The sequence below is a fragment of the Phaenicophaeus curvirostris genome, chromosome 5 (genome assembly GCF_032191515.1).
Source record: "Phaenicophaeus curvirostris isolate KB17595 chromosome 5, BPBGC_Pcur_1.0, whole genome shotgun sequence".
Classification (NCBI taxonomy): domain Eukaryota; kingdom Metazoa; phylum Chordata; class Aves; order Cuculiformes; family Cuculidae; genus Phaenicophaeus; species Phaenicophaeus curvirostris.
In genome coordinates, this window is record NC_091396.1 from 7,077,023 (window position 1) to 7,096,226 (window position 19,204).

The 19,204-nt window shown below is 39.9% G+C and overlaps 1 protein-coding gene across 1 annotated transcript; it reads right to left on the reverse strand.

Annotated features, from left to right (window-relative positions):
* Positions 1–4,447: 4,447 nt before the first annotated feature.
* Positions 4,448–18,767, reverse strand: LIN7C (lin-7 homolog C, crumbs cell polarity complex component). Its single transcript, XM_069857469.1, has 6 exons — positions 18,687–18,767; positions 12,348–12,466; positions 11,134–11,205; positions 10,583–10,792; positions 6,062–8,006; positions 4,448–6,028 (listed from the first exon to the last, which is right to left on the reverse strand). Exons 1-5 carry the CDS (start codon positions 18,721–18,723, stop codon positions 7,851–7,853), a joined length of 594 nt encoding a protein of 197 aa, XP_069713570.1. The 5' UTR covers positions 18,724–18,767; the 3' UTR covers positions 4,448–6,028; positions 6,062–7,850.
* Positions 18,768–19,204: the final 437 nt, after the last annotated feature.

Consider the following 19,204-nt stretch of genomic DNA (forward strand, 5'->3'; position numbering starts at 1 on the left):
CTCTCCAAGGGGCCTGGACACAAAGATGCTTTTTGTGGAGGAGAGCAAACATGCCAGCTGCTGATTAATCACTGCTTGGGATGTATATAGAATCATAGAATGGTTTGGGCTGGAAGGGATCTTAAAGATCATCCAATTCCTATCCCCCTGCCATGGGCAGGGACACCTCCCACTGGGTCAGGTTGCTCAAAGCCCCATCCAAGCTGGCCTTGAACAGCTCTGGGGATGGGGCAACCACCAGTGCTCTGGGCAACCTGTGCCAGTGCCTCACGACCCTCACAGTAAAAAATCTTCCTAATATTCAAGTTAAATTCTTTCAGCTTAAACCTGTTACCCTTGCACTCCCCAATAAAGAACTCCTTCCCAGCTTTCATGTAGCCCCTTTAGGTACTGGAAAGCTGCTATAAGGTCTCCCTGGAGCCTTCTCTTCTCCAGGCTGAACAAGCCCAACTCTTTCAGCCTGTCCTTGTATGGGAGGTGCTCCAGCACTCAAATCGTCTTTGTTGCCTTCCTCTGGACCTGTCCTAACAGGCCCATGTCCTTCCTGTGCTGAGGACTCCAGAACTGAACACAGTACTCGGGTGAGGTCTCATGAGAATGGAGTAGAGGGGAAGAATCACCTCCCTTGATCTGGTAGTCACAATTCTTTTCATGCAGCCCAGGAAATTTTTGGCTTTCTGGGCTGCAAGCGCACATTGCCGGGTCATGTTGAGCTTCTCATCCACCAACACCCCCCAAGTCCTTCTCTTGAGGGCTACTCTCAATTCACTGCCCACACCAAGAATGGAGTAACACCACAATATTAATGCCTAGCTTGCCAGACAGGACACAGAATTTAATGTGAACATTTATGGAGACAGGATCAGGTGATAAATACATTTGTCAACGCTTAATAGGTTACAGACTTCAAAGACACAATCATCACTTTTCCTGAGTAGGTGCAACCCTTTATCATCATGATCCATTTTTTACCTACCTAGCTGCATTCCACTTGTCTTATTAGATTTACTCCTGCTGTTTCATTTGAATATGCCCCCACGTTCACCTAAAAATGCTACTGCACATGGTTAAATTGCAGTGTGACCCACACCTAACGCCAGCAGCAGCTCAGGCAGACACGTCATGCACATTTAAACTTTCACAAAGTAGTGACAAAGATACAATTTCTTGGGGACTCCACGTGAACCACAGAGATGACTGCAAATGGCTACTACAGGCTCTCGGCTTCAGTAAAATTACAGCCAGGAGCCTGCTTAAAAAAAAAAAAAAGAGCAAGTTTTAATACATATAGCAGAGTGTGTAGTTGCACCTCAAGCTCACACTGAGGGGCAGACTTGCTTTTGTGCTCCTTGAAAGGAAAACAACATATTTGCCTCAAATGAAATCAGAAAAGAAACAGCAAAATGTCTTATTTTTCTATTGTATTTTTTTTCCCAGTTCTCAGAAACACCTAACTTACAATATCAGCCACAAACCCTACAATTTCTGAGCGACAGACTGAGGCTCTCTGGAGCCAAACTATTTGTTCTGTTTGTACAGTGCAAAATACAATAGGATCCTAATTCAAACCCGAGACTTCTAGGCGCTGGTGCAATGCCACTAATATAATAAATCACCAACTTATGCCTTCTGCTTACAGCCATTTGAGGTAAGTGAAAGGCCTGGTGAGTTATTTCCCTGCTGTCAGCCATCCAGTCTCCAACACAGACTAGATTTTATTCAGACAATGCTCCTGTACTGCTCAGGCAGAGAAGCTGAGCTGCGATTAGATAAGAACCAGGTACAGGTGGTTTTATTTACCTTTGGATGTATACAACTCAAGTCGTGCACTGCTTGGAGAAGATGACTTCTTGCTGGTGAGGTGTTTGGTTGGGTTTTTTTCCCCCTCTTCTACAGATCCATTTTCTACATTGCCAAGGAGAAATCAGAAACAAACACGGAACCACTTATGTCTGAGTGCCTGAATCAGATGATACGATGGAAAAAAATCCAGTAACTTCATACAATACTCTGGGTTACTCTTAGATAGCCATGTCTGCCTTCTATACTAACAAATCAGATCAGCTAGCCAGGAAAATACACTGCTTAAAAAAAACCCCAAAAACACTGGTGAAAAGAGAAAGGGGAAAATTACTTTAGATAAGGAAAATGACTGTTTAAATATCACCATTTCTCAACAGGACACATTGTTTCAATGTAAGGTTTTATAAGACTGAACATGAATGCCCAGCAATATTGGAATGCATCCGACTCCAGCTTTTATATTGACAGAAGCCTTTCTGTATAGGCAAAAATCTATCCACACAAATCTATACAATTCAACAGATACAGAGGTCTTGTACATATCTGAGCATTGTTCAGTTGGGAATTAATAGACCCAGTCTCCCGAGTCTAGCAATACATGATGAAGTTCCTTCATGAGGAGTGGGGAAGAAATGATTAGCACGTCTAGATGTTCCACATCTTAGTGGAAGACTTTATTTGAAACCTTTTAAGCCTTTGTTAGTAAAAAAATACCCAAGTTACTTAAAAAAAAAAAAAAAAAAAGACAAGATGACAAGACAACCAACCAACTCAAACAAAAACCCCAATGAAATCCCAGCAAACAAAGGTGAGGGATGCAGAGAGTTTTACTTTTCATGATTTTGCCACTTTAGACCCAAGATGGATCTCTAAAACCACAAGAAATCACAGCACATCAAAACTTCACATTCAATGTCCATTTTGAAAGGTTTCTCTGGAACTTTTATTGCAGTTTTCTTGGTTTATGGTGGGTTTTTTTTTGCAATTAGAACTAGCTGCCAGTTTTACCCTGAGGCACACTTCTGAATTTCAGATGTCTTGTTGAATGTGCTGCCTTTGCCTCAGACCCTCCAGGCCAAGGGCAACTTCTCTATAAAAGTGAGCACTGCAACCCAGCTTCTCATCAGGATTTTATGAGACAACCACAGAAACCCAGACTATTCCGTATCTCAGGCTTCCACGCAATCCCAGTCAGTTTGATGATCTAACCATTGTCTCACCCTTTCCATGCATCAACACAATTCCTGTGACCACACACTTTGCTTTAGAGTTCATTTAAGGCAATGGAAACTGAAACAAACTGACACACAATTCTTTGGTTTCTGTGAGCTTACTGAATTGAAATGCCTCCGTACACAGTCAAAACCCAGCGAATGACAGAACGAAGAAAGGACTTGTAAATGAAAAGTGTGACTAGAGTGCCATGTTTCATCTGTTTATGCCAATATGTCGGCACGGACATTTTCAACTGGATCGGTTTGCTCAGAGCCCCATCTAACCTTACCTTGGATGTTTCCAGGGACAGGGTGTCTTCCACCTTTCTGGGCAATCTGTTTTCCAAATTGGCATTTCTGGGTTTAAATTAAGATGAAAACACTTTTTTTTTTTTTGCATCCTGCATCAGCATCCAGAAGAAATGATTAGAAAAAACTGAAAACAATTTGGCAATGAAACACTGAATTAGTATCTTTTATTTAAGAGTAGGTTTGGATCTTGCAGCCCATGCATGTTTAAGGTGGGACACTAGCTTGGACAAAATACTTTTCCAGCTTGAGATATTGGCTGCTAGATCACAGTTGAAATCAGAAATAAAGTATGTTCCACCAACTTCTTCAATTGTTTAAAAATCAGTCGAGCCTGTAATTGCACTGAGGTAAATAAACTACTGGGTTTTTAAGTTATGAAATGACATAAACTTCTATCAGTCTTTGTTTCAGCGTTATAACCCTTACACTGAAATTCGCAGTTTGAGTCTGAACCATATTTAGAAGAACAGAGATAGCTATTGTGTAAGCCAGGCCATGAAGATGATTTGATTTTAAAATAAAATTGAAAATGTGTTTTCATTTCTGGTTCATGTGTTATTAGTCCTTTTGGCATATATTTTCAATTTGCAGTCCAGCCTGAAAACATTTCAGAAAAAGTCTTTTTATGATCACCATTGAATCATTTTCTCCTACCTTTATCCCAGTTCATATGTCCAGGCGCATTTTTCTGAGAATCTGACAACCTTACAAGGCCTTTAAACAAGGAATTACAGAAATTCAACAACTCGTTATTTGAGATACTTGCGTCAAACAATTAAGAGCTAATATCTGACTCAGAATATTATGCATCATGTAAGTTGATGCAGCCAAGACTAAGGAGGTCTCAAAAATGCAGGAGCTCCAAGGTGTTTTAGATGCTTTATAGCACTAATTATCTTCTCCAACAAATCATAAGGCATTGGAGTCACAAAGGGAAGATCCATAAGCAATCAGGAGAACAACCTAATATGAGATTTAAAGTTTTTCTCTTTGGATGCCCACACACAGGCAGGGTGTTTATGTTATGCCCTAGAGATTATAAACACTCAATCACAGCAGTCTGAAAACAGTACTTAAAATGGAAAGTCAGAAGAAAAATGCAAAAAACACAATGCACATGAAATTTAACTTTTATTTTTCTGTTGATAAACCCCGAAGATCCCTCACAGCAGCAATAGATGCAGAAGTTATCTGCAGGAATGATACCTCTTCTTAGTCTGTTTCCATACCCAAGTATGTCAAGAGTGTAGGGACTGCATATTAACAGTACAGGCACTGCTCAGTAGTAACAGATCAAGTTTCTTGGCATATTTTAATCCATCCTTTCCTTAATATTGTAGGGTTTTCATAGTATTAAAAGATGCCTGTTAATGAGTTCTTCGCTTATCGGTTTGTTTGTTGTTGTTGTTATTTTAAAACTTATCATTGACCTCTATGTGTACACTTCATATGCCCAGATACACCTCCTCACATCGCTGTAGTTGACAAACTGTATCCAAATGCTATAATTCAGAATGAAAATGCTACTGCATTTAGCAGCTCTTGCTGCACTAGAGTAACTATTTCCCTCCAGTAACAAAACACACCTTTTTGTTCAGTAAGACAAGGGATATAGGATTTAAAACACATTTCTTTCTGTCTTGTACCCATACTGTTCTTTAATATATATATATTTGTATAGATCTCTAAAACAAACCTCTACTATATTACAATTAAATTAAAACACATCCACAATTGGTCTAACTAGTGATTTTGGTCTCAATACTTCAAACATTAGTTGTTCCATAAAAATATACAATTCAACAGCATAGTCGTATTGGTACCGTGAGACCTTTTGAAAGAGGCCTATGGCAGATATCAACCATGCAAGTCAGTGCTCAATGTCATCTAACTGATATAATATTTATACTGCCTTTTCAAACTATCAGTATCTTTAAAATCCAAATTTCTCTTTGCAGGCTTATCATGCTTACAAACATGCAGAAAGCAATCACATTTCTCACTTGCCTGTAGCAATTACATTTTTTTTTCTCTTCCAGTAGATCAACTGACAAAGCGCAAACTTCATGCTGTCATTTTTAGAGCCCTAACCTTTTCCTTTCTTTCACATACTGAATTATTTCACAATGGACCATACTGCTCCATGTGAAAAGACTAGGGATTAGCCACACCGTAAGAACTGCACTTTTCAGGTTAAGCTGCTAAGAATCAAATTACTAACAGTCAATGAGGATGCACTCCTAGCCGCCACACAAGTGAACAGGCCCCAGTTGGCAACCAAGTTAATTCTAGATATATACCAAAAGGTGAAGTTTTAAAAACAAAAACAAATCCAAAACCTGAACTACACAAGTACAGCCTCAAACCTGGTGGATTCCAAGAAGTGGATCTCTGTCCAGAAATTTTCTTCAGAATGGCACATATAAACTGTGCCACCATCAACCACGCTTGAAATAAGACATCAATTTCTTAGAGTTGGAGATTTCCTTATAACCACTACAGCATCATTCCACGTCAAGTTTTATAGCAGTGGTGATGTTAACTTCTGTAGCACAAACAAGAATCCTCCAAGTCAGAAGCAGTCAGTAATAAGATCCCAGACAAGCTCACATGTCAGGGTAATCTGGCATATAAGACTCAGAACACTTTACTCTTGTAAATGTAATAATCAATAACTTAGGTACTAAGTATCTATAATACTAAATACCAAATCTATAATACTATTCCAAGACCAATACAGCCAGTCTGTAGATAAGACTACAATAGCACATACTAAAACCACGAAAGAGGTATGCCAATTAAGATGAATACCTCTTTTAAACAGCAGAAAATGAGGGAAACATCTGGAATTCTTTTGCACTGCATTAACGCATCTTCCGTTTCTGAATATAAAAATACATCTAGAGAGTCAATCCAGAATCACATACACAATTACAGTTTTCCCCTTACTGCTTTAGAATTAGTACAAAATAATATAAGTTACAGGAATGATTGTTGCAAATTTGTAAAAGTCAGCTATTACAAAATCATTATATGAGAACACCAACTGTAAATTATTTACAGGTGAGGTAATACAATTTCCAGAATAACTAATTACGATTTAGCAGAAGTGTAAAAATAATGTAGTCACCAAAACATTACAAAATCTGGTATCGTTATCAGCTACAGTAGATTATGATTAAGTTTTGTAGTTGATGTACAACATATTCTTAAAAAAAGTGCCAAAATACTGCTACATAAGAATCGTTTTTTCCCAAAAATGATTCAGCAAAAAAACCCCTGCAGATTCTATGTTAAGTAATGCCGAAACAAAACAGGGAAAAAGGGATACCAATTATAGAAACAAGTCGTCTTAAATGCCTTTGAAAAATCTGTAAATTCACTTTCATGCTTAAAGGTCCAACACAAAAGAGACTTACTAAAAAAAAAAATATCAATAGATATATCAATATATATGCTTTTTTGAGACCATTTTAAAAGTACACATTCCTCAAAATGGGAAACGCACAGAGACTGAAAACATTCTAAAAATGGCTGAGCTGTTGTAATAAGTGGCACAAAATCCACTGGATTCCAGTCACTACTGATGCACCCAAGGGGTCTGTACTGGGGTCCACACTGTTTAAAATTTTCATTAACAACACGGGTGACAGGACAGAGCGCACTCTCAGCGAGCCATTCAAAGGGACCTTGGCAGGCTGAAAAAGTGGGCAAACAAGGATCTCATGAAATTAAAGGAAAGCGCAAAGTCCTACACTTGGGAAGGAATAACCTCATGCACCAGCACAAGCCGGGGGGCTGACCAGCTGCAAAACAGCCTTGCAGTCTGTTGGTCTCTGTTAGGAAGAGCATGGCCAGCAAGGTGAAGGAGGCGATTCTTCCCCTCTGCTCAGCCCTGGTGAGACACAACTCAGGTGCTCGGCCCAGTTTCAGGCTCCCTAGTTCTATACAGACATGGGCATGCAAAAGCGAGTCCAGGAAAGGGCCACAAGGTGGTTAAACAACAGAGCATCTGTCAGACAAGGAGAAGCTAAGAGAACTGGGATTGTCTAGCCTGGAGAAGGGTCAGGGATGATTTATCAGTGTGTGTAAATGGCTGATAGGGAGGAGTGCAAAGCAGAACCAGACTCCTCTCAGTAGCATCCAGTGACTGAACAAGCAGCAACAGGAACAAATGAAAATACAAGAAACTCCATTTAAATATAAGAATACACCTTTGTAGTGTGAGGGAGATCAAAACACTAGAACAGGTTGCCCAGAGATCTTCTGGAGTCACCATCTCTGGAGATGCTCAAAAACCCAGCCTGTCACAGTCCTGAGCAACCTGCTCTAGCCAATCCTCCTCTGAGCAAGGGAGGTTAGACAAGGTGATCTCCAGGAGTCCCGCCAGCCTTAATCATTCTGTGAGTCCATGAAAATGACACCGTCTTTTGTAGCCCAGGCATTGGATCAACAGAGTCAGAAAGCAAACTACGTAATGTAAATGGGATATATTTTCTCTTTAAGTTACTGCATACAATGTTAATTTTGCTGCCTGCGTTTTGCTGATCTCATTTTTTCAAATCTTGACTCCATTTCTTCCAGGACCTTTGGTGTGTATCGCACAACTAATTTAACCTTTCCTTGAGCTGCCTTCAGGAGTTCTACTGCTTTTTCATGGTGTTCACCTTCAACACTCTGCAAAGCATAAACCAATAAGTACAATGTTAGTAAAGACAAAATGAAAAAAAAAGAAAATTAATTTTTTGTACAATTTCTTTATAACCAAATATTGAAGTATTCTAGTTTGAAGACTGCACAAGCACAACATCACCCAAGCTGAGGATTTATTCTTCTGCAAATCAACAAGAGGCGATGATAAATATACTAATTAGTATTAACAAAAGAGTAGCATAAAACTTTTGGCTAGGTTTAGGTTGAACAATTAAATTCTGTACTTACATACAGTTAAGTGAAATAAGAATAAAACTAGGCAATTATAAAATTACACAAAATTCAACAACTTCAGGAGGACATTTACTTAAAATGACTTCATGACATGTTTATCTTCTTTTGGCATGCATTTTAAAATTAGTAGTCACCCTCAATTTGCCTAATAAGTTGCCACAGACAACTGTAATATAGTTGCCTTCTTGAGGATATCCTGCCTTATGACAAGGCAAAACAGTGCAATACTGGGCACCTGCAATAGAGCAGCTAACACGCAACGTGTTGCTTATCTTAGTGCTCCACATGTCTCTCAGTAAATGCACGGTAATTGAGGTAATTCCCTCTGAGGTGATCAAGAACAGCCTAACTCAGCTCAGTAAGAACAGAACAAAAACACTTTCCTACAACAACTCTCAGAATTTATTTGGGTTATAGTAGATGCATCTAATTAAAAATATTAAGCAACAATTCTGAACAACTGCATCCAAATAAACATTCCTGGACAGACACATTTTATCAGCAAAACTTATTTCTCCAAAACTTATTAAACACAACGATGGGACTACCCCAAGCCTACCTCCCACTGGTGCTATTAGAAGCTAGAAGGCAGGTGATGTACCTGTTGATTGGAGGGTTTCCCCGTTACTATAAAGTTACTTACAGAAAGAAAGACAACAGTTAAAAAAACCCAAGTTATTTCTCTTTTGTCAGACTTAGACAAGACACACATTTGAATGTTTTCATTTTTGTTATTCAAGTGGATGTGTAGGCTGTTCTGTTTAAAACTAGCAACAAAAGGTTTGTAAAGTTCTATGTTTAATTATATTAAAGCTCCTAAAATTCTGGAGTACAATTGAAATCTCTCAGCTGAAAAAAGCCCCAAAATTCTTTTAAGGCACACTCACTGCAGTCCTGCCAGTGGGATTTATTTTTTTTTAAACTATTAAGTTAGAAATAACAATTACAAGAAAATGCCTGTCACATGTATGGAGATTACTGGATTCTATCTGTAAACATCAGAAGACTCTTCTGCAGAACATATTAGCATTCTCAAGAGTATTTTATGCACCCACTGTGTTTGTACAATGGCTATATACCTTTATGTGCTCGCACACACACAGAGTCATTGTTAGCTGCACCACCGATCTGATGATCAGGTTCAGTTTGGGGCTGAGTGGTGGGTTTGTTCTTTTTTTTTTTTCTTTAAGAGGGTCTGTGGTTGAGGAAGACCTCACCTGATGAGGCTTCTACACCTGTCCCTCAATGCTTAAAAATGACTGGAAGGCTAGGCCAAGGATAGTTGCATCACTACAGTCGTGATTTCTCTTATGTCTCCTGAAAAGGGCAGTTGGAATCCCAAGTAATAGTCAGGAGTCAAGTATATCAGAGACGTGTGCTAGCAGGGACTTGTCAAAGTACAGATCCCCAGTAAGCCCCTATTCTTTTCATGTGTCAAAAAACCCCACTTGGGTTAAAAAGCACAGGATTTAGTTTGACCCTCAGTCTTAAAATAAAACCTGGTTTGCAGGTGTAATGACAACATTATTTTTAGGCTAGCATACAGCTTTTCTTTAAATAAAAGCAAGAGTTTGAGAGCTATTTACATGCATTTGACTAGCAACTGCCTTAAGTCAAAGCCTGTACATAGCCTCCTCTTTCTAGTCACCCTGTGCTTTGCTTTTTGTATTGCAACTCTTCAGAAGAGGATTATTAAGAAGAAATATCCATAACAGCACTTTAGACAAACTCTAGCATATTTTAAAAAATATGCTAGAAAGCCTCTGTTTTTGAAGCTCAGTACACTTAAATGGAAGGAAAAAAAAATATCATGCAACTGAAGATAACACCACCTCGTAGTTCCATCCTACTACAGCTTTCTTTATGCAGAAGCACTTTTATAGGGACAATGAAAATCTGGTCAGTGAAACGCAACACAGCATAATTTACTACTTACCTCAGAAGGTGCAGAAAACCATAGTAATTAAAATCTGCATCATGGAACTTGGATGAAAGAGGAAGCCATAACGGCAGTTACTATTTCACAAAAAAATACTTGGACTAAATTGACACAACTCCTCATAATCTGAAATACTGACATAAATAACAGTTCCCAGTTGAGACAGATAACCAAAGCATGATCCTAGAAATCTCAGTGCGCACAACTCTACAGAAACTTAAGCAAGTTGTTCTTGCAAGGCCAAAAAGGAACTATTTTGCCAAGATTAAAAGATGACATCGAGCTTGTGCCATGACTATTCTCTGCACGCCCCCAAGTGGAAATAAGTAGTTACTGCTACACAAAAAAAAGGAAAAACAATTCCTACCACTCCGTTTACAGAAAGCAGCTGGTCTCCACGTTTCAGGCCTCCATGTCTATCAGCAATACCACCAGGGATAATTCGAGAGATATAGATTGGAGAATTTTGTTCTTTGCCTCCCATGATGTTGAATCCAAGACCTTCTTCGGTTTTGGGTAGTTCAACCACTCTGGGATGGGAATGACCTTCACTAGCAGCAAACGCAGCTACAGTGGCCTGTAAGAAGCAAGATTTTCCTATTTATAAGAAATTAAATATAGACCCCTTAGCTAGACACAGTGAGCAGGCTGAAAAAGTAATTTTATCTTGAAATACTTAAATATTAAGAAAAATGAGATTAATTCCTTAGATACCAACACTAGCATGAAAAATTTAGAGCTCTAAGAATAAAATTAAAATGGAAGAAACTTAAAAATAACAAGTCTTTTGTTACACTCATTAAGCTTATCCATTTTACCAGACATGTAGATAATATCCTTCTGAATTTTAAATAATCTTTTCCTGCTTCTAAAGTAACAAAATACTATATTTTACAGAAATTATAGTTCAGCTTTTACCTTTGCTGTTGCATTAGCTCTAACTTCTGGGCTACTGCTGATATCCACAGTTTCATATACGTGTTCATACACCTTTAAAGACAAAATGGTTTAAGTATAGTGAAAACAGGTATTTTTCTGCTTGGATAATATAACAAAATACCAGGTACAACTCAAAAATGTGTAAATTAACAAACTGCACTCCTCTAATAAGTTAATCCCTGAATCAATACAAGGTGATGTCAAGCGACAACCCACCTGACTACAAAGAAACAACTTTCTCAGCATCTTCATTGGTCAGTCAATCCATGTATAGCTAGGCCTCAACCCAAATCTTCCCTCCTCCCATAGCATTCAGACATCACCATGAATTTAGAAATGCTTATGGCTTGTCTAACACACCTGACTGGAGACATGGATAACTATCTTCCCCTGTTTGATTCAAGCTGGAACTCTCCAAATAAGGATGCTTGTAAAATCACAGGCAGCTCTTGAAAGCTTTTCTGACAATCCATCCCTCCCCACAAAACCCCAAATTTTCCTTCAACTGATGCAACTAATTGAATACCTTAAGAAAAGAACGGCATTGAAAACAGAAGCAATAAGAACACTAATGCTATGGGAGGCATTTACACTGAGTGCTAACCCACCATACTAACATCTACCTGTCAGTCATTTGGACTTGCTAAGCAAGAAGCACTCTGTTCTCCATAGGATGGAAACCTTAATACGAGACCCACATCTGCAAAGAGATCTTCTAAATTATTTCAGGTGTTATCATCAGTGGCAGCACCAACACCAACGGCAAAGCATATTCAATCATCTAAAATAATCTCCAAAAGTAGCTGGAATGAAGATGAGGCAGTGCAAGGCTACACCTCAAAGTGGTGCACAAGGTGATGTGGATTTGGCTTAAAAGAAACAAGCACTCGGTGCTTTGCCCATTCTCGCGTTCTGAGGATAACAGCCTGCTAGCTGCCAGTAAGGACAGACTCTCAAAATAACCTTTAAAAAGTGATTTGTTCCTGAGCTATTATTTAATACACCCATTCTACCCCAAATTATTTTGTTCTGAACTTTTAAAAATAAAAATAAGTCTTGTTGCATTAAGCTCTGCAAACCAAATTCAGCTTTTAGAAAGAATAAAATCAGATTATTGCACTAAGCACAAAATGGAAAAGGTAAAACATACTGTTTTTTAACTTAACGTAACTGCTCATGTCAAGTTAACTTACCTCCCTTACAGCATTACAGAATTCACTTTGAAGGACCCTTTGCAATGCCTGTAGCTTCTGTGGTGGCACTTCTCCACTTCTCTGTAATTTTTCAAGCAACTCAATTGCTCTGCAGATGTCTACAGAAAAATAAAGCACTATTAATGAGGAATACCTGAGGACATTCAAGGTTTGAGGGTGTTGTTTTTTTTAAGTGAATGGAGAAGTATGTGTGTGCACTTACACCTGCATGCATCTTAAATGTACTAGTTTCATTTCTCCCATAAGACTATGTATCAACAAAATGTTACAACAAAATACTGTACTTTCAGAATATTTAGGTCAATTGCAGCAATCCAACCCCATAAAATACCTGGAGGTATCACTATTACAAAGACAATCTAATTTTTCCTTACATGAGACTGAAATATTTCATTGATATGTACAATATCAACACTTCATGGGCACAGCTCATAATTTATCTACTACGTCAACAACATTTTGTTAAAACCAGCCAGAATATTGTCAAATATGCTGCCTAACATTGCTTTTGTATTAAAAAATCAGTTCGACAAGAGTACACTCAATACTTGCCATACAACAGGGCTGAGAACTATCTGCCCTATTTTTTTCCCCCAAAGTGCTTGGAAAACCAAGCAAACTCCTTTTGATATTCTCAGTTTAGAGAGAGTATCTCTGTCACCTGGAATCCTCAACCCCAAACCTCTTTGTTCTAGTTCCTAGAAATTTGTTCCTAAGAATTTGTTGTCCATATTCTCATAAATGCACAGACTACATTGTGAAACTGAACTTGCTGTGAAAGATTTGATTCCAGACCAGTACAACTCCAGGTGGGCAACTAACACTACGTGACATCCTCCTGGCAGCTCTACAGAGCAGAATACATTCACATCCCTCACTTGTACTTCCAAAGTGTTACATTAGTGATGATTCCCAAACACGGAAGTTCTTCACAGAAGTGGAACAGTCTCTCAGAGGAGTAGACAGAAAGGATTACTTTCATTATCACAAAGGCAAAGCAGCAGTGATTAATTTACTATATAAATATGGCACATACTATTTTAGAAAAGGATGAAGTCTGAGACACTGCTATTTCCCAAATGCATTACTTCCTTTTTTTCTGTAATTAACCTTTAGGTAACCATTTTTCTTGTGAATGCGTGTCTACTCAATGGCATCACGTCAGCACAGACGACATACAACAGCCACAAACTACTCCTAAAGGCCAAGTGTAAGAACACAGAATTTATATAACAGGACAAGAAGACAGCGAGGCCCATGTTCTGAAATTGAAGTGAAATGCACTGGCAAGAGATGACCAACAGCGATGCTCTGTCCACTTCTGTGAATTATCAGTCAGACACATCCTACTGAGTATACATTGAGATCAGGTGGTGCAGCCACAAGGCACAATTTAACCTCATAGACTGGTCATCCATGGACTGGAAACAAATCCTTCCAAGAACACACAAGGACTATCACTATAGCTATGAGAGACAAATTATTTCAGATGAGAGTTAAGGTTTCTATGTGCCATGAGAACTGGGTGCTTTTTGGCAGGCACTCCCAAGCTTTACAAGCATCAGTTATCTAAGGCAAAGAAATATCAAAATTTTAGCTACTACTAATCCCAAGGTTACAGAGAACTCATTTCATACAAGCACACTTATTTCTGATTTGTACAATTAGAAAAATGAAACAAAAAACTTCTAAACTTTTGAATTTTCTAATACATATTTTCTATTTTATTTAACTTGCAAAACAGTGAAATCAAAGAGATTCTAAATGTGATTGTTTATTAATATTTCAATCCTTCTACGATGCAAAAGCACCAACATTCTTAGTAACACCTGTGTGGTGACATGCAATAGCTCTGCATACACCTTAGGAATCCAGCTGATTTGAACATAAGCAGTGGAGGTGGTTAATCAAGAGTATCTATGAGGATGCTACATTTTTCCTCTTTCAGTGTTTTGTTCACACATATGCTTGGAGGGTTACAGCATCATGATGGCATTTTTTCCCCACATTCTTTTAGTTCAAATGTGTCTTTTTCAGAACTTCACTCTCCAAATTATCTTAATTTCATGAAGCCTTGCACTGAACAGCTTGAAGTAGTATGATCAACAAACGGCAACAGCAGCACTTCCAATCCTGCAACACTCCATATATTCATGGAAAGTCTAGTAAGTACGGAAATTACAATACAGCTATCATTTAAATAATTGCAGATGTTTGCAGACAAATGAGTATTTCATGCACATCAAGAGTAAAATTCTGGGCAGCTATTTCCAAGCCTGTGGTCGAGGAACCACCTTAAGCTGTATGGTGCATGAACTTTTTATCTAACAGTTTGATTAGAATGCTGCAAGGAATTTTAAAAGGTGACAGCAATTTACTGATCCAAAGACTAGCTGCAGGAATCAAGACTCCAGAACTCCATTTGCTAAATTATCCTCTTTTTCTAACCTCCATGTTTCACCAATAAATTAGACATATTTCCGACTATGATCTCCTAACAGATGAAATGTTTAACTACATAGTATTTTAAACCCTGAGGTAAAACTGGCTAGTCTGGGTACCACCTGTCTTTCATAAAGTGTAGTCTAACAGCATGGAATCAGCTTATCAAAAAGTGACTGGGATATGCTGAATGGAAATCCTTTTAGATGAAGCTAAAGCAGAAGATGGGACTTTAATAAAAAAGTTTTTTCAGATCAAAGGACAAAGACGCTGCCGTAAAGTAAAAACTCAAAGCAGACAAGCACAGCATGAAACTTGGGCCCTCAGCAGTCTACAGATCTTTCTACTGCGCTGCATTTCTTGCTTAGCTAGATGCAGGCAATGGATCCCATTAGCAGGACGCTTCTTCCCCCAACAGTTGTTTTACTTTATCCCATTTACAAGACACAATAACAACAGTCTGAAAGTGGAATAAGTATAACTTTTTCCTACTCAACAGCACTATGTGCTATTAGTTAAAAGGTTCTCTCCCAAATACTGCTCCAGAAAAAAACTACTTTGGCTGGAAACCAGTGGCAAAATACACCTTCTTTAATTTTCAAGAAAAGAATATTGATTGCTCTGCTGATGTAGCCTGCTTCCTCCTGAACTACTGCTTGGGACATGATCAGGTGAAAGCTGCCTTCTTCACAATACAGTTTAGCCGGCTGTTCAGCACCAAAGACTGAAATGAACACCACAGAACTGTTTCAGTGACAGATTTCAACAAGGATTGATGCAGAAATAACTGCAGAGGTAGATGATTAAAAAAAACCAAACTGTAAAACTCACTGTAAAATGGAATCCACACATGACTAGAAAATGGATTTTCTTTCAACTTTTTCATCTTTTTTATATCAGTTGCCTCTTCGTCCCAAATAACTTTTGTGATCACAGGATACTAGATCCAAGTTCTGAAAAAACAAACATAAACTAGAAGAAAGTAAAATAAAAATGCCATCAAGATGTCACTACTCCAAGCATACGGGTGAACAAAAGACAGAGGAAAAAGGCAACATACTTATAAATGCTCCTGATTAACTACCTCCACCACTTATGTTCAAGTCCTCTGGATTCCTAAGGCATATGCAGAGCTCTCACAGATCACCACCAAGCTATCAGAGTAACCTTGAAATGTTAAACATTTCCATCCTGCCCTTCAGTGAATCCGGGTGGTGGTGTTTGCAGGTGGTGGTGTTTGCAACGCACTTCTGAGGGGAGAATTTCCCATTGCCCTGATGGTAAGCATACGGTAACCATTTAAAATCAGATCATTTTCTACACTACGCTCTCTTTTCTTATGCTACATGCCAACATCATCACTGATGTTCACTTTTGACCTGCTGCTGATACATTATCAGGATATCTGCAGTCAAGCCCATCAATTAACAGAGGTTATTTATTTCTGTAAATAAAGCTCTTGCTTTTGTAGGCCCATTAAACTGTGCTCCCTTTTTCTTCTTTTCTGAAAAAGGCCAATATGCCAGAAAACTAAATAGCTCCTTTGTTCCACTGATGCCTAAGTAACTCTGCAGATTTGTTTGTTTTCATGGCTAGAGCATAGTAGCAGGGTAATGAGGCGGAGGAGGATGCTGCCTGAGGTTTTAACTCCCGCAGACCTACCAAGAGAAACTAATCCACTGCCAAAGCAGCTGCCCTAATTAACAAGCTTTAGAGGAGGGAGGGTACATGAACTGCAGAGTGGGAAGTGAAGTCCTTACATAAGTCACTATTTACAGCCCTTCTCTCACACATTACAAGTGCTCCACTTGTAGCATGGGAAGGAGAGTGAGGCAAACAGAAAACTGAACTCTGAGGTAGACAACACATGACAGTACCAAATACAATAAAGTAGGTATATACAGTGTGCTATATGTATACAGAACAGGATCTAGCACTGTGAGAAAGGTGGTGGGAAAACAGTCAGTTCATCCAGTCCCTTACACTCTACTTAATTGCCTTCCGTTTCCAACAATGGGATTTCTCATTCTGAGTGTTTTTTTCCCAGTTAAATTCTATTTTCCCACCACAATGCTCCTACAAACACGCTAATAAACCACTCGTATATACTGTTAGACAAACATGTGTTCACTGAGCTACTGTGGATCTTGCACAGTTCTGAAGAACCACCCTGAAGAAACTTTATTTCTTAAAAGTCCTGGTTAAGACACAAAAGTACTAAAGAAAAAGTACCCAACTAAGTGAGGTATTTTATCTGTTTCCCTACTAATTCTAGTTACACATTGCACACTATTAACTACACAAACTAAAGCTATAGAGTGGAAAATTGAGATGAAAACATAAATGTGAAATAGTAATACAGTCGAACAAAACCATGAACAAAGGAAACCTGCATGTGTAAGTTGCCTTCTGTAAAAACAAGTAAATTACTATTGCTAAGGCACAGCCTAGCAGACTGAACTTCAAGTTAAGAATTCAGTTGTGCTCAAGAATAAGTTTTCCCAGGAGGGAAACAGGAATGAGGAGTTAGCAGGCTGAATGAAGAACTGGCAGAAGCTTTGGAAGAGGAGAAGGTGCAGCAGCCACCTCTACAGAAGCTCTGGGACCCGTGCACCCATGGAAACCAGCCACAAACTGAAACACCACAAACACTGATGCCAAAAATGCCAGGAAATAAACTAAGGCTTGAAGTTTTAGAAAGCAAGCATCAGGCCAGGGCAACACGAGAGAACTATCACCATCTACTGTGCAGTGAAACAAGAGCTGGGGACAGAATATATTCCCCATTTCCATGTTAAAATTTTTCCACAAGCCTTATGTGTGTTCTGTTACTTTCCAAGGACTAATTTTAATGTTATTAAAAACTTCACAACAGTCAAATCTCTTCCTAATTTGGAGCTTTGGAGCCAGCTCTGTCTAACCTTGTATTTGAGATAGAGAAAGTCTACAGAGGTAATTGCAGAAGACGACACATCTGTTCAGCAAAGATCATACTTCACACAAGATGTTATAGAATCACAGAATGGTTTGGGTTGGAAGGGACCACCTCTCACCCTGCCACGTGCAGGGACACCTCCCACCAGACCAAGCTACTCAAAGCCCCATCCAACCTGGCCTTGAACACCTCCAGGAATGGAGCATCTACAACTTCCCTGGGCAACCTGTGCCAGTGCCTCACCACCCTCATAATGAAAAACTTATTTCCTAAAGTCTAATCTAAACTTCCCTCCTCCAATTTAAAGCCATTCATTCTGCCTTGCCCTATCACTCCATGCCCTTGTAAAAAGTCCCTCCCCAGCTTTCCTGTAGATCCCCTTCAGGTACTAGAAGGCTGCTCTAAGATCTCCCCAGAGCGCCCTCTTCTCCAGGATGAGCAACTCCAGTCCTCTCAGCCTGTTCTCATACCGGAGGTGCTCCAGGCCTTGGATCACCTTCGTAGCCCTCCTCTGGACCCATCCCAACAGTTACCATCTCCAAAGAACTAGCAGTGCCTGGAGAAAACATCGTTTAAAAGAAAATCATGCTATCACAGTGACATTCTGTATAGCTTTCAAAAAAAAAAAACTATACAAAACTTAACTCTATTTTAGCTTAAAGAAAAATATTCCACTTTTTGGAATAGCAACTACTTCTTGTATCGGCTCCGTGGGGGCTGCGTGAAGAAAAGCCGTAAGGCCGGCGGGTGCCACCAGCGTGAGGGGAGAACCAGTAGGAGAACCGGCGGGTCAGGCGCTCTGTGCCTGGGGCGAGAGAAGCCGCTCGCCGCTGGTGTCGGAGTCATCGCTGCCCGCTCAGCGCCGCTCCCCGAGGCCTCCGGGGATGGGGAAGGGGCGGCAGCGGCAGCAGAGCCCGCTCCTCGGCCACAGCACCGCTCACCTCGCTCCAGCCGCACCGGCTCGCCCAGCGCCGCCATCTTCCCCTCGCTGCGTCTCGCGCCGGAAGTGACGGAGCGCTGCCGGAAGTGTGTGGGGAGGGGGTACCTGGCAGGTGGGGGGGACTGGGGGGGTTGGTCAGGGGGAGGTTTGGGTTGGGAGGGACGTGGAAGGTTTCCCAGTTCCAGCCCTTCTGCGGCGGGCAGGGACACCTCCCACCGCGCCAGGCGGCTCAAAGGCCCATCCAGCCTGGTGTTGAGGCAGAGGTGATTACAGAACACATATCATAGAATCACTAGGTTGGAAAAGATTCACAGGATCATCGAGTCCAACCATTCCCATCAAACACTAAACCATGCCCCTCAGCGCCTCATCCACCCGTCCTTCAAACACCTCCAGGAAAGGTGATTCAACCACCTCCCTGGGCAGCCTGTTCCAGTGCCCAATGACCCTTTCCATGAAAATTTTTTTCCTGATGTCCAGCTTGAACTTCCCCTTGTGGAGCTTGAGGCCATTCCCTCT